Source organism: Ranitomeya variabilis, chromosome 2 (genome assembly GCF_051348905.1).
Source record: "Ranitomeya variabilis isolate aRanVar5 chromosome 2, aRanVar5.hap1, whole genome shotgun sequence".
NCBI lineage: Eukaryota > Metazoa > Chordata > Amphibia > Anura > Dendrobatidae > Ranitomeya > Ranitomeya variabilis.
The window spans coordinates 1,094,086,764-1,094,101,251 of NC_135233.1; the positions used below are offsets into that span (position 1 = coordinate 1,094,086,764).

At 38.8% G+C, this 14,488-nt stretch overlaps 1 protein-coding gene across 2 annotated transcripts in view; it reads left to right on the forward strand.

Annotated features, from left to right (window-relative positions):
• Nucleotides 1-14,488, forward strand: part of LOC143808782 (L-gulonolactone oxidase-like) — a 171,579-nt gene that overhangs the window by 95,942 nt on the left and 61,149 nt on the right. For both annotated transcript variants that reach the window (XM_077291791.1, XM_077291792.1), the window contains exons 7-8: nucleotides 11,174-11,281; nucleotides 11,696-11,772. In XM_077291791.1, coding sequence (XP_077147906.1) covers nucleotides 11,174-11,281; nucleotides 11,696-11,772 — 185 coding nt within the window. The remainder of the gene's footprint in view (nucleotides 1-11,173; nucleotides 11,282-11,695; nucleotides 11,773-14,488) is intronic.

Below are 14,488 nucleotides of genomic sequence, written 5' to 3' on the forward strand. Positions count from 1 at the left end.
AAACCTATTTGAGATGCTTCGTGTCTGCTGATCAGGATGATTGGGTGGCTTTCTTGCCGTTGGCCGAGTTTGCCCTTAATAATCGGGCCAGTTCGGCTACTTTGGTTTCACCTTTTTTTTGTAATTTTGGTTTCCATCCTCGTTTTTCTTCAGGGCAGGTTGAGCCTTCTGATTATGCTGGTGTTGATTCCGTGATGGACAGGTTACAGCAGATTTGGACTCATGTGGTAGACAATTTGACGTTGTCTCAGGAGAAGGCTCAGCGTTTTGCTAACTGCCGTCGGTGTGTTGGTCCTCGGCTTCGTGTGGGGGATTTAGTCTGGTTATCTTCTCGTCATGTTCCTATGAAGGTTTCTTCCCCTAAGTTCAAGCCTCGGTTTATTGGTCCTTATAAGATTTCTGAGATTATCAATCCAGTGTCTTTTCGTTTGGCCCTTCCAGCCTCTTTTGCCATCCACAATGTGGTTCCCTCTGTGGATCCTCCTGCCCCGGTGTTGGTTGAGGGGGAGTTGGAATATGTGGTTGAAAAAATTTTGGATTCTCGTTTTTCAAGGCGGAGGCTTCAGTATCTTGTCAAGTGGAAGGGTTATGGCCAGGAGGATAATTCTTGGGTGGTTGCCTCCGATGTCCATGCCGCCGATTTGGTTCGTGCTTTTCACTTGGCTCGTCCTGATCGGCCTGGGGGTTCTGGTGAGGGTTCGGTGACCCCTCCTCAAGGGGGGGGTACTGTTGTGAATTCCGCTCTTGGGCTCCCTCCGGTGGTTGTAAGTAGTACTTTTGTGAATTCTGCTCTTGGGCTCCCTCCTGTGGTTTTGAGTGGTATAGCTGCTTCTTGGATTTAGCATCAGCAGCTGCATCCATTGATCTTCTTTCTGCTCGGCTATATTAGTCTGGCTTTTTCCCTCAATCAATGCCAGTTGCCAATTGTTCCTGCCTGGAGGCACGGCTCTTGGATTTCCCTGACACTCTGACTCGTTCAGCAAAGCTAAGTCCTTGCTTGTCCTTTTGCAGTCCACTTGTAGTGGACTTATTGTTCAGCACATTCTATGTTTTGCTCATTTGTCCAGCTTATCAGTATGGATCTATTTAGCTAAGCTGGAAGCTCTGGGCTGCAGATTTTGCCCTCCACACCTTTAGTCAGGTGTGGAGATTTTTGCATATCTCTGCGGTGGACTTTTTCTAGTTTTTATTACTGACCGCACAGTGTTTCTTTCCTTACTGTCTATCTAGCTAGAATTGGCCTCCTTTGCTAAAATCTTGTTTCATACTACGTATGTCATTTCTTTCTCCTCTCACAGCTAATATTTGTGGGGGGCTGTCCTATCCTTTGGGGATTTTCTCTGAGGCAAGATAGTTTTCTGTTTTCTACCTTAGGGGTAGCTAGTTCTCCGGCTGTGACGAGATGTCCAGGGAGTGACAGGAACATTCCACGGCTACTGCTAGTGTTGTGTTAAGATCAGGAACTGCGGTCTGTATAGTTACCACCTGCCCAGAGCTAGTCGCATGTCGCTCCTAAATTACCAGTCCATAACACACCCCCTAGTCTGTAGTTAGCACTATCTCATCTCACGCAGGAACTACTAGGGACTGCAGGGTCACGATCTCTAGTCTGTACAGGAACCAGAAGGGACACTCGCAGTTTTTAGCATGTTACTGTCACGGATGTGTCAAATGCTGCAGACCGTTGCACTGCATCTAACTGCAGAAGGCCTCAGCAGTTTTCTTTGCAGACTTCTGCTTGGTCCTGACGCTAGGACCCAGTGGCCTCCTCCCCCGGCTCTAATGGTCACACCTAGATCTGGGTGTTTATAACTCCCAACTTCCTGCTGGGAGGTGCAGGTGATATTTTTTATTTGAACTTCCCTGTTGAGGCTTGGAACTGTAAAAGTCAGCTAGCATCCTCTTTGGAGTTTGAAGGACGACGGTGTTTCTCTTTGAGTCTACTCAAGCTAAATGTTTCTTGTTTTGTTTCTCCTATCTGTCTTTAGTGGTAGTGAGGGTTGACTAGCACTCATCCTGTCCTTCCCGAAGTAGGGCTTATCACCAGGGTCAGACAGGGATTAGATATTCTGCTCGGCGATAGGTGCAGAACCTATAAAGGGATGATAGGGCAGACAGGGTGATGTTAGATCTGTCTAGAAGTCTCCACTGCCCCCTTCCTTAGTGTTTAGTTCCCTTTCCCTTATCCCTTCTTGCTGCACTTAGTCTCCCTTCACTGTGTGTGACAGTTACCTATTTCCCCGTGTGAATAACAGTCTTCCAGGAAAAATCAAAGGGATATTAGTAGCCTGTTATAGCAGTGGGAATGCCCTCTAAAACTGGACACTTGATTCACCTTTTGTTTTTTCTGCCATAGCCACAACTCCTGTATTTCAAGCGACACAGCTAGGTCCAGAAAAATTTGGACAGTGACACGAGTTTTGGCATTTTAATTGTTTACCAAAACATATTCCAGATCCAGTTCTGTAATCATTCTGGGCTTAAAATGCAGACTCTCAAATTTAATCTGAGAGTATTCGCATCCTGAGTGGAGTAAGATTTAAGGAATCACAGCTGTTTGATATGGAGCTGCCTCTTTTAAAGGAATCTAAAGAATTGGACATTCATCCCAAAAGCTTATTAATGTGCTGCATGAGCTTTACCCTCTTTAATCCATCATCAATTAAGCAGGTAAAAGGTCTGGAGCTGATTTCAGGTGTGGCATTTGCATTTGAAAACTGTTGCTGTGAACCCAGAACATGCGGTAAAAGAAGCTATCAATGAAAGAGAAACAGACCATTAGGCTGGAAAAAAAAAAGAAATCCATCAGAAATGTTAGGAGCGGCTAAATAATCAACAGTTTGGTACATTCTGCAAAAAAAGAGGATATTGGTGAGCTTGGGAAATCAAAAAGGCCTGTGCATCCATAGAAGGAAACAGTGGTGGATGATTGCAGAATCATTTCCATGGTGAAGAAAAACCCCTCCACAAAAAAAACTAAAACAGCTATGGTTCTTGAAAGAGGGGGGAAAAGTACAAAAATGAAATTGGCAGCGAAAGAAAATAGTTAAGAAAAAAATGAAATACAAATATTGTGATGCAAAAACTCCGGAATGTTTGTTTTCTTTTTTGTTTCTTTTCCACTCGACAGTTTAACCAAACAAATAGATCAATATAATTCCCTTTCTGTGCTCGACAATCATAGAAGTGGTCACAAATCTGCTTCTTCTGCATCTAAACCATAAGCAACAAGTCAACAAAGAGGCAATATATAAAATGGCCGAGACATTTGTCAGAATCCTTGTAAATCATCCGGACATTATAAATCTCCGTGCATTACATCGTCAGTCTCCATAGTGATGTGCTGCCCGCTGGGAACACAGATGCCGAGCAAATGTATAGTAACCTAAAGAAGAGACGGACAGATGCTCTTTTCCTTGAAGGAGATGTATCGGTATGGCTGAACATATAGGAAGCATTTAACGGCCGCCTGCAGCGTCTCCATACATTACCCATCCCCCATTACTGACATCCTGCATTATCAGAATTAATGCTGATGGATACTAAATTATTAGCATAGATGTATTTATCCACATTATATATTGTACATGACAGTATGCAGTATTAAGATTTCTAATGAAAGAGCTTCAGTTACATAACTGGAGCTGGCATGTAACTCAAGTCTATCTTGTTATTCTACTAATACAATATTCCATATTTCCTATGTATTTTATATCAACAAGAATATAACTACTATAATACTGCCCCCTAGGTACAAGAATATAACTACTATAATACTGCCCCTAAGTACAAGAATATAACTACTATAATACTGCCCCTATGTACACGAATATTACTACTATAATACTGCCGCTATGTACAAGAATATAACTACTATAATACTGCCCCTAAGTACAAGAATATAACTACTATAATACTGCCCCTATGTACACGAATATTACTACTATAATACTGCCGCTATGTACAAGAATATAACTACTATAATACTGCTCCTATGTACAGGAATATAACTACTATAATACTGCCCCTATGTACAAAAATATAACTACTATAATACTGCCCCCTAGGTACAAGAATATAACTACTATAATACTGCCCCTAAGTACAAGAATATAACTACTATAATACTGCCCCTAAGTACAAAAATATAACTACTATAATACTGCCCCTAAGTACAACAATATAACTACTATAATGCTGCCCCCTATGTACAAGAATATAACTACTATAATACTGCCCCCTATGTACAAGAATATAACTACTATAATACTGCCCCTATGTACACGAATATTACTACTATAATACTGCCGCTATGTACAAGAATATAACTACTATAATACTGCCCCTAAGTACAAGAATATAACTACTATAATACTGCCCCTATGTACACGAATATTACTACTATAATACTGCCGCTATGTACAAGAATATAACTACTATAATACTGCTCCTATGTACAGGAATATAACTACTATAATACTGCCCCTATGTACAAAAATATAACTACTATAATACTGCCCCCTAGGTACAAGAATATAACTACTATAATACTGCCCCTAAGTACAAGAATATAACTACTATAATACTGCCCCTAAGTACAAAAATATAACTACTATAATACTGCCCCTAAGTACAACAATATAACTACTATAATGCTGCCCCCTATGTACAAGAATATAACTACTATAATACTGCCCCCTATGTACAAGAATATAACTACTATAATACTGCCCCTAAGTACAAGAATAGAACTACTATAATACTGCCCCTATGTACAAGAATATAACTACTATAATACTGCCCCTATGTACAAGAATATAACTACTATAATACTGCCCCTTTCTACAAGAATATAACTACTATAATACTGCTCCCTATGTACATGAATATAACTACTATAATACTGCTCCTATGTACATGAATATAACTACTATAATACTGCCCCTATGTACAAGAATATAACTACTATAATACTACTCCTATGTACATAAATATAACTACTATAATACTGCCCCTATATACAAGAATATAACTACTATAATACTGCCCCTATGTACAAGAATATAACTACTATAATACTGCCCCCTATGTACAAGAATATAACTACTATAATACTGCCCCTATTTACAAGAATATAACTACTATAATACTGCTCCTATGTACAAGAATATAACTACTATAATACTGCTCTTATGTACAAGAATATAACTACTATAATACTGCCCCTATGTACAAGAATATAATTACTATAATACTGCTCCTATGTACAAGAATATAACTACTATAATACTGCTCCTATGTACAATATAACTACTATAATCCTGCCCCTATGTACAAGAATATAACTACTATAATACTGCCCCTATGTACAAGAATATAACTACTATAATACTACTCCTATGTACAAGAATATAACTACTATAATACTGCCCCTATATACATGAATATAACTACTATAATACTGCCCCTATGTACAAGAATATAACTACTATAATACTACTCCTATGTACATGAATATAACTACTATAATACTGCCCCTATATACAAGAATATAACTACTATAATACTGCCCCTATGTACAAGAATATAACTACTATAATACTGCCCCTAAGTACAAGAATATAACTACTATAATGCTGCCCCCTATGTACAAGAATATAACTACTATAATACTGCTCCTATGTACAAGAATATAACTACTATAATACTGCCCCTATGTACAAGAATATAATTACTATAATACTGCCCCTATGTACAAGAATATAACTACTATAATACTGCCCCTATATACAAGAATATAACTACTATAATACTGCCCCTATGTACAACAATATAACTACTATAATACTGCCCCTATATACAAGAATATAACTACTATAATACTGCCCCTATGTACAAGAATATAACTACTATAATACTGCTCCTATGTACAAGAATATAACTACTATAATGCTGCCCCTATGTACAAGAATATAACTACTATAATACTGCTATATACAAGAATATAACTACTATAATACTGCTCCTATGTACAAGAATATAACTACTATAATACTGCCCCTATGTAAAAGAATATAACTACTATAATGCTGCCCCCTATGTACAAGAATATAACTACTATTATACCGCCCCTATATACAAGAATATAACTACTATAATACTGCCCCCTAAGTACAAGAATATAACTACTATAATGCTGCCCCCTATGTTGAAGAATATAACTACTATAATACTGCCCCTATGTACAAGAATATAACTACTATAATACTGCCCCTATGTACAGGAATATAACTACTATAATACTGCTCCTATATACAAGAATATAACTACTATAATACTGCTCCTATATACAAAAATATAACTACTATAATACTGCTACTATGTACAAGAATATAACTACTATAACACAGCTCCTATTTACAAGAAAATAACTACTATAATACTGCAACTATGTTCAAGAATATAACTACTATAATGCTGCTCCTATGTACAAGAATATGACTACTATAATACTGCTATATACAAGAATATAACTACTATAATACTGTCCCCATGTACAAGAAAATAACTACTATAATACTGCAACTATGTTCAAGAATATAACTACTATAATACTGCTCCTATGTACAAGAATATAACTACTATAATACTGCCCCCTATGTACAAGAATATAACTACTATAATACTGTCCCCATGTATAAGAAAATAACTACTATAATACTGCAACTATGTTCAAGAATATAACTACTATAATACTGCTCCTATGTACAAGAATATAACTACTATAATACTGCCCCCTATGTACAAGAATATAACTACTATAATACTGCTCCTTAGTACAAGAATATAACTACTATAATACTGCCCCTATGGACAAGAATATAACTACTATAATACAGCCCCTATGTACAAGAATATAACTACTATAATACTGCCTCCGATGTTCAAGAATATAACTACTAAAATACTGTCTCCATGTACAAGAATATAACTACTATAATACTGCCCCTATGTTGAAGAATATAACTACTATAATACTGCTCCTATATACAAGAATATAACTACTGTAATACTGCTCCTATATACAAGAATATAACTACTATAATACTGCTACTATGTACAAGAATATAACTACTATAACACAGCTCCTATGTACAAGAATATAACTACTATAATACTGTCCCCATGTAAAAGAAAATAACTACTATAATACTGCAACTATGTTCATGAATATAACTACTATAATACTGCTCCTATGTACAAGAATATAACTACTATAATACTGCCCCCTATGTACAAGAATATAACTACTATAATACTGCTCCTTAGTACAAGAATATAACTACTATAATACTGCCCCTATGGACAAGAATATAACTACTATAATACAGCCCCTATGTACAAGAATATAACTACTATAATACTGCCTCCGATGTTCAAGAATATAACTACTAAAATACTGTCTCCATGTACAAGAATATAACTACTATAATACTGCCCCTATGTTGAAGAATATAACTACTATAATACTGCCCCTATGGACAAGAATATAACTACTATAATACAGCCCCTATGTACAAGAATATAACTACTATAATACTGCCTCCGATGTTCAAGAATATAACTACTAAAATACTGTCTCCATGTACAAGAATATAACTACTATAATACTGCCCCTATGTACAAGAATATAACTACTATAATACTGCTCCTATATACAAGAATATAACTACTGTAATACTGCTCCTATATACAAGAATATAACTACTATAATACTGCTCCTATGTACAAGAATATGACTACTATAATACTGCTATATACAAGAATATAACTACTATAATACTGCTCCTATGTACAAGAATATAACTACTATAATACTGCTACTATGTACAAGAATATGACTACTATAATACTGCTATATACAAGAATATAACTACTATAATACTGCTCCTATGTACAAGAATATAACTACTATAATACTGCCCCCTATGTACAAGAATATAACTACTATAATACTGCTCCTATGTATAAGAATATAACTACTATAATACTGCCCACACAATCACACAATCAACAGAGCAAGAGAATAGTGAACAATTCCAGAACCTTGTCCTCCTCAGACCACAGTCTGGATCTGACTGGAACTCTCTCCAGCCAGCTCGGTCTGGAGACCTTTTCGTCTCGGTCCCCAGCCAGGAACTCCCTAACTTTCCCTCCAACCCCCAGTTTTACCTAACTGTGAGGAGAGGCCTAGTAGATAGAACCCTTTGCTCCCCCTGGTGGCTGGAGTGTGAAGCGTGTTGTGTGTGGTTGTGCTACCTGGACAGAAGATCTCCTTTATTGCCTCCAGACGTAATATTGCTCCCCCCTGGTGGGTGGAAGAACAACATTACTGCAACGACCAGGACTCTGGGGCGCTGCATGTGCATGCATCCTAAACGATCCCCCCGTAGTGCATGGGAGGTCTCGGAACTTGGCCCTATATGAGTCTGGGGTGATAGCATGGTAATCCAGGATAGTCCGCTTTACAATGTTATAATCCTGGTTCCGCTGGGAGTCAATGGTTCGGTAAGCCTCCGCCAGGCTACCGTTCAGGAGTCCCACTAACAAACGCATCCAGCCAGAGTGGGGCACCTCCATCACAGCACACTGCTGCTCAAAGTCCTTGAAGAACCCCTCCACATCTCCAGAAGCCTCATCAAATGGCTTAAACTCTGTCCGGGTGATCCGTACAGGCTCCCGGATCGTTGGGTTTACATTCCACATTGCATTACTCCCTCTTTCAAGCTCCATTGCTTCTTGTCTCCGCTGTGCCCGGCGGGCAGCCTCCTACTTGTACTCCTGAGAGACGCCTGGGCCCAGAACCGCCATCTCTTCTTTATACCACACCACCCACTGGCTTTTTGGGGTGGGGATCCCTGTCTCCTGCGCTTGTCCTTCAGACATATGGGAGGAGGTGGTCTGGTTAGCACCCACCAGTAGATCAATTAAGGCCTCTTTAGTCAGTCCCTGGTAGTTCAGGCCCAAGTCTCTGGCTCTCTCCTGTAATTTGCATACAGTCCAGTTGCTGTACTCACTCTGTGTGTGGTTCTCCATTAGGTTATGCTCCGTTGATCCCACTGCTTGACACCAGTTGTCACAGGGTCCTTCTCGGGTATCACCCAATCAACAGAGCAAGAGAATAGTGAACAATTCCAGAACCTTTGTTTAGGCAAAAACACGAAAGGTCCATATAAGCCACCACACAAAGGATAAAATAGTCCAGAACACGAATGCAGTTCAGTAACAGGATAAAAGTCCAACAATCCAGCAGACAGAGGATAAAAAATGGTCCATATGCTTCCCCTTCTCTCTGACGTGCGGTGTTCACCTCATTCCACACAAGACTGATCTGTGTCTCACCTCCCTGATATTTACAAGTCCCTCTCCTCATTCACAGGTTAGGGGGGGTGGGTCGCAGGGGCTTATTTTTTCAACAAGCTAGGTCAACATGTCATTAGCATAATTAGCAAACAACATTATTCACTGACCCTGTGGAGAGATAACAGTACAGGACTGTGGGGAGAATATCAGATAGCAAATAACAACTCATCCTACAAGAGAACACCATGAAAATAAGTAAAATATAAATATACACAAAATGATACCCACATAACATATCCCACAATCACACCCATATACAAGAATATAACTGCTATAACACTGCCCCAATGTACAAGAATATAACTACTATAATACTGCTCCTATATACAAGAATATAACAACTATAATACTGCCCCTATGTACAAGAATATAACAACTATAATACTGCTCCTATGTACAAGAATATAACTACTATAATACTGCCCCCTATGTACAAGAATATAACTACTATAATACTGCCCCTATGTACAAGAATATAACTACTATAATACTGACCCAATGTACAAGAATATAACTTCTATAATACTGCTCCTATATACAAGAATATAACAACTATAATACTGCCCCTATATGCAAGAATATAGCTACTATAATACTGCCCCTATACACAAGAATATAACTACTATCATACTGCCCCTATGTACAAGAATATAACTACTATAATACTGCTCCTATATACAAGAATATAACTACTGTAATACTGCCCCTATGTACAAGAATTTAACTACTATCATACTGCTCCTATATACAAGAATATAACTACTATAATACTGCTCCTATGTACAAGAATATAACTACTATAATACTGCTCCTATATACAAGAATATAACTACTGTAATACTGCCCCTATGTACAAGAATATAACTACTATAATACTGCTCCTATATACAAGAATATACAGTAACTACTATAATACTGCCCCTATGTACAAGAATATAACTACTATAGTACTGCTCCTATGTACAAGAATATGACTACTATAATACTGCCCCTATGTGCAAGAATATAACTACTATAATACTGCTCCTATATACAAGAATATACAGTAAATACTATAATACTGCTCCTATGTACAAGAATATAACTACTATAATACTGCCCCTATGTACAAGAATATAAGTACTATAATACTGCCCCCTATGTACAAGAATATAACTACTATAATCCTGCCTCTATATACAAGAATATAACTACTATAATACTGCCCCTATGTACAAGAATATAACTACTATAATACTGCTCCTATGTACAAGAATATAACTACTATAATACTGCTCCTATGTACAAGAATATAACTACTATAATACTGCCCCCTATGTACAAGAATATAACTACTATAATCCTGCCTCTATATACAAGAATATAACTACTATAATACTGCCCCTATGTACAAGAATATAACTACTATAATACTGCTCCTATGTACAAGAATATAACTACTATAATACTGCTCCTATGTACAAGAATATAACTACTATAATACTGCCCCCTATGTATAAGAATATAACTACTATAATACTGCTCCTATATACAAGAATATAACTACTATAATACTGTCCCAATGTACAAGAATAAAACTACTATAATACTGCCCCTCTATACAAGAATATACCTACTATAATACTGCCCCTATGTACAAGAATATAACTAATATAATACTGCTCCTATGTACAAGAATATAACTACTATAATACTGCTCCTATATACAAGATTATAACCTCGTGTAACAATTTATATCTTCTGGTTGCAGACTTTAGACAATCTTGACATACACTTAAACTCTTCGGAATATTTCCGCTTCTTCTGGTTTCCCCACACTGAGAGCGTCAGCCTCTTTTATCAGGACCCTACAGACAAGGTATCAGTGTTCGCTTGTGTATCCGCGCTGCTCTCTGATAGATTCCCTGTCCTCCTCCTCCGTCGTCCCTGTCCTCCTCTATCTGTGGATGTCTCGCAGTGATCACCATCTTCCGGCAGAGCCAGGGTTATAATGCTGTGCGCTTTCTCTTCTGTTCCAGTCTTCACTCGTCCTCTCCTGATTCTCACTATTTATTCAGTGTCTTCCATTCTGCATTTCCTGCCGTGTTGCATTTTGCGCTGTGTAATGCTTCTGAGTGCAGCTTTGGCTGTAACTAGAGTATAAGTCATGTACAAGAACTGAAAATCATTAAAAGGCAAGAAAAAGTATATAGAAGAGATTTTTAATCATGCTGTATGGAGATCTAATGTATTGTTGCACAGTCTTATAACTTGTGATGTCGCTTCTCTGCAGCCTCCGTCCTCCAAGACCAACTGGTTTTGGGATTGTTTTGTGGGATATTACGTGTTGGAGTTCCTGCTCTGGATGAGGTAGGGCACAGGATGCACTCGTGTGGCTATAGGGTGCCGTTCCATTATCATTATTTTATGCACACTGGCTGTCGTCCTTATGTTCCGCAGATTATCGATATGTATATATACACTCCTCCATATCATAGAGAAAATTTAAAATCCAAAATAAATCTCTGGACAGGGGACATATCACACTCATATTGGACATATGGAATTAATTGTAGCTGGGGAAAGATAAATTAATTAAAACAGGGGAAGCAGAGAGAGAGCTAACACGTCAACCTCCATTGAAGTAGGGACAACCTGCAGTGACCAGGTGATTACAACACAGAATTGCTGTGAGAAGAAGACTCCAAGTCTAAGATTTGTTCAATCAGAGGCTGGGAAATACACGTATTATACATAAGCTTCCTCTGATCAAAGGATATTTCTGAGATGTTTGGGAGCCAGTAGTCAGTGATGAATATTGGGGTTTTGTTTCAATCAGATTTTTATGGGAGATATATTTTTGGCATTTTTCCGAAAGGACGAAAATAATGCATTAGTTCACATCACCATAAGGCACGCTGAACCCCTCCAACTTAATAACGGTGTGATTGATGGTGCTATCCAGGTCATATTTCATCTCTATGTAAAGATAATATCGTGATAAGAAATATGATGACTATACCGCCTGGTACCTCCAGGGGCAAAGATATCCTGTAATTTGGGGATCTGATGGAATTCTGGACAAAGTAGCCCATTCTACAATCAGCCCCCAAATGGGCTCATGAAGGGGAGGTATGTGGGTGTATCATTGAGCTAATAAAAATGAAAGTTTGGGTTTCTGTCTTTTCTCATTCTGGAAGACATAGTTCAATGTTAGAGTGTTCCATTTTCCCAATCGGAGTGCCTCCCTCTGCTAAGCTTTGAGCCATTTCTGTGACCAGGCTTAGTACTCTTTCTTTCATTATTCCTCTTTATTTTATGTAATTGTATATATCGTATTGTTTAATTCTCATTTTGTATCATCTTTGTATATTTTGTATAAACACTGCCTATCTTTCTGGAATCAACATATAAGATGTAATAACTTTTCCTGTTGCTCTGTAAACCGCACCCTAGAAGTCATGCTCTACCTGTAACAGGTGTCCAATCGGCCTGTACAAATGATTGGTGGTGGCAGCTAATACGTGGTTCCTTTTTTTGGTGTAATTGTATATATCGTATTGTTTTATTCCCATTTTGTATCACCTTTGTATATTTTGTATAAACACTGCCTATCTTTCTGGAATCAATATATAAGATGTAATAGCTCTTCCTCTTGTTCTGTAAACCGCACCCTAGAAGCCATGCTCTATCTGTAACAGGTGTCCGATCAGCCCGTATAATCGATTGGTGGTGGCAGCCAATATGTGATTCCTTTCCTACGTTGAGTGAGCATATGGGAGTATATATATATATTCCATGCGTTGGAATTGGAGGTGTACTGTATATACCATATACTCCCTGTAAGTTCCCTAATAACTGGCCTAGTAGTGGAAGCAGCCGCGGCCTCATACATCACACGTTAGTCAATTGCCCTGATGATTGGAGGCAGCATAGTTGCGTCCCCTGACAAACTGATGGCAGCGGTGGGATCTGTGTGATCCCTCTGGTATCATCCTTGACAACTAGTGGCAGCGGTTAGATCTGTGTGACCCTTCTGGAGTCATTCTGCACCATTGGTGGCAGCGGTGGGATCTGAGTGATCTCCCCAGTGTTATCCTTCACACTCCTCAACAGTGAAATTGTAACAACAAGAAGAAAAAGTCATGATAATCACAGGATGGACGTTACTGATCTTCATGTACAAATAACTTTTACAAAATCTGAGTGTATTCATTCTGGAGCTAGAGCCATGTGTAAAAATCCTGGAAATTTCAGTCTCGGCTGTTATCCATGACATCCCCAGTGTCCCCATCCATATATCATTCATAGTGCCTCATTAACATGACATCCACAGTGCCCCTTACATATACCAGGCACAGTGCCCCAATAATCATGACATCCACAGTGTCCCCATCCATATATCATTCATAGTGCCTCATTAACATGACATCCAGTGCCCCCCACCACAAATACCAACCACAGTACCCCCATAAAATGACATCCACAGTACCCCGCTAAATATACTGGCCCACTGCTCCAATAACTATGACATCCACAGTGCCCCCCACCACAAATACCAACCACAATACCCCAATAACTATGACATCCACAGTGCCCCCTACATATACCTGCCACAGTGCCCCAATATCAGTGACATTCCCAGTACCGGGATAAGTCGTCATGCCCGTAACACTTCCATCCTTGGTGCCGGTAGATCTGTACTGCAGATTATTCCGCCCCACACTGTAAGTGCCCCCCGTGTTGACAACCTCTTCCTGGCTGCAGAGCCTATCCATTTTAACCCACGCTCCTGAGGAGTAATGGAAGCGCTGGGAATGTGGGACAGGACCTGTGAATAAAGAAGACATTACTAGCACCGAATATACCGCACCTTACCAGAAAGTATCACGGTCGTGCACTGTGCGACCATAGAGGGGCATTCAGGGGCCGGTATATATCCTTGAGGGACATTAACCCTTTACACAAAGCTTGTAGGTGCAGTGTCCTGACCGTATATGAGCCCCTATATACAGACCACCCCTCTCCCACATGAATCCTCTAATGTCATGTCTGCAGGATCTCTGCGGTTATTACAGAATATAAC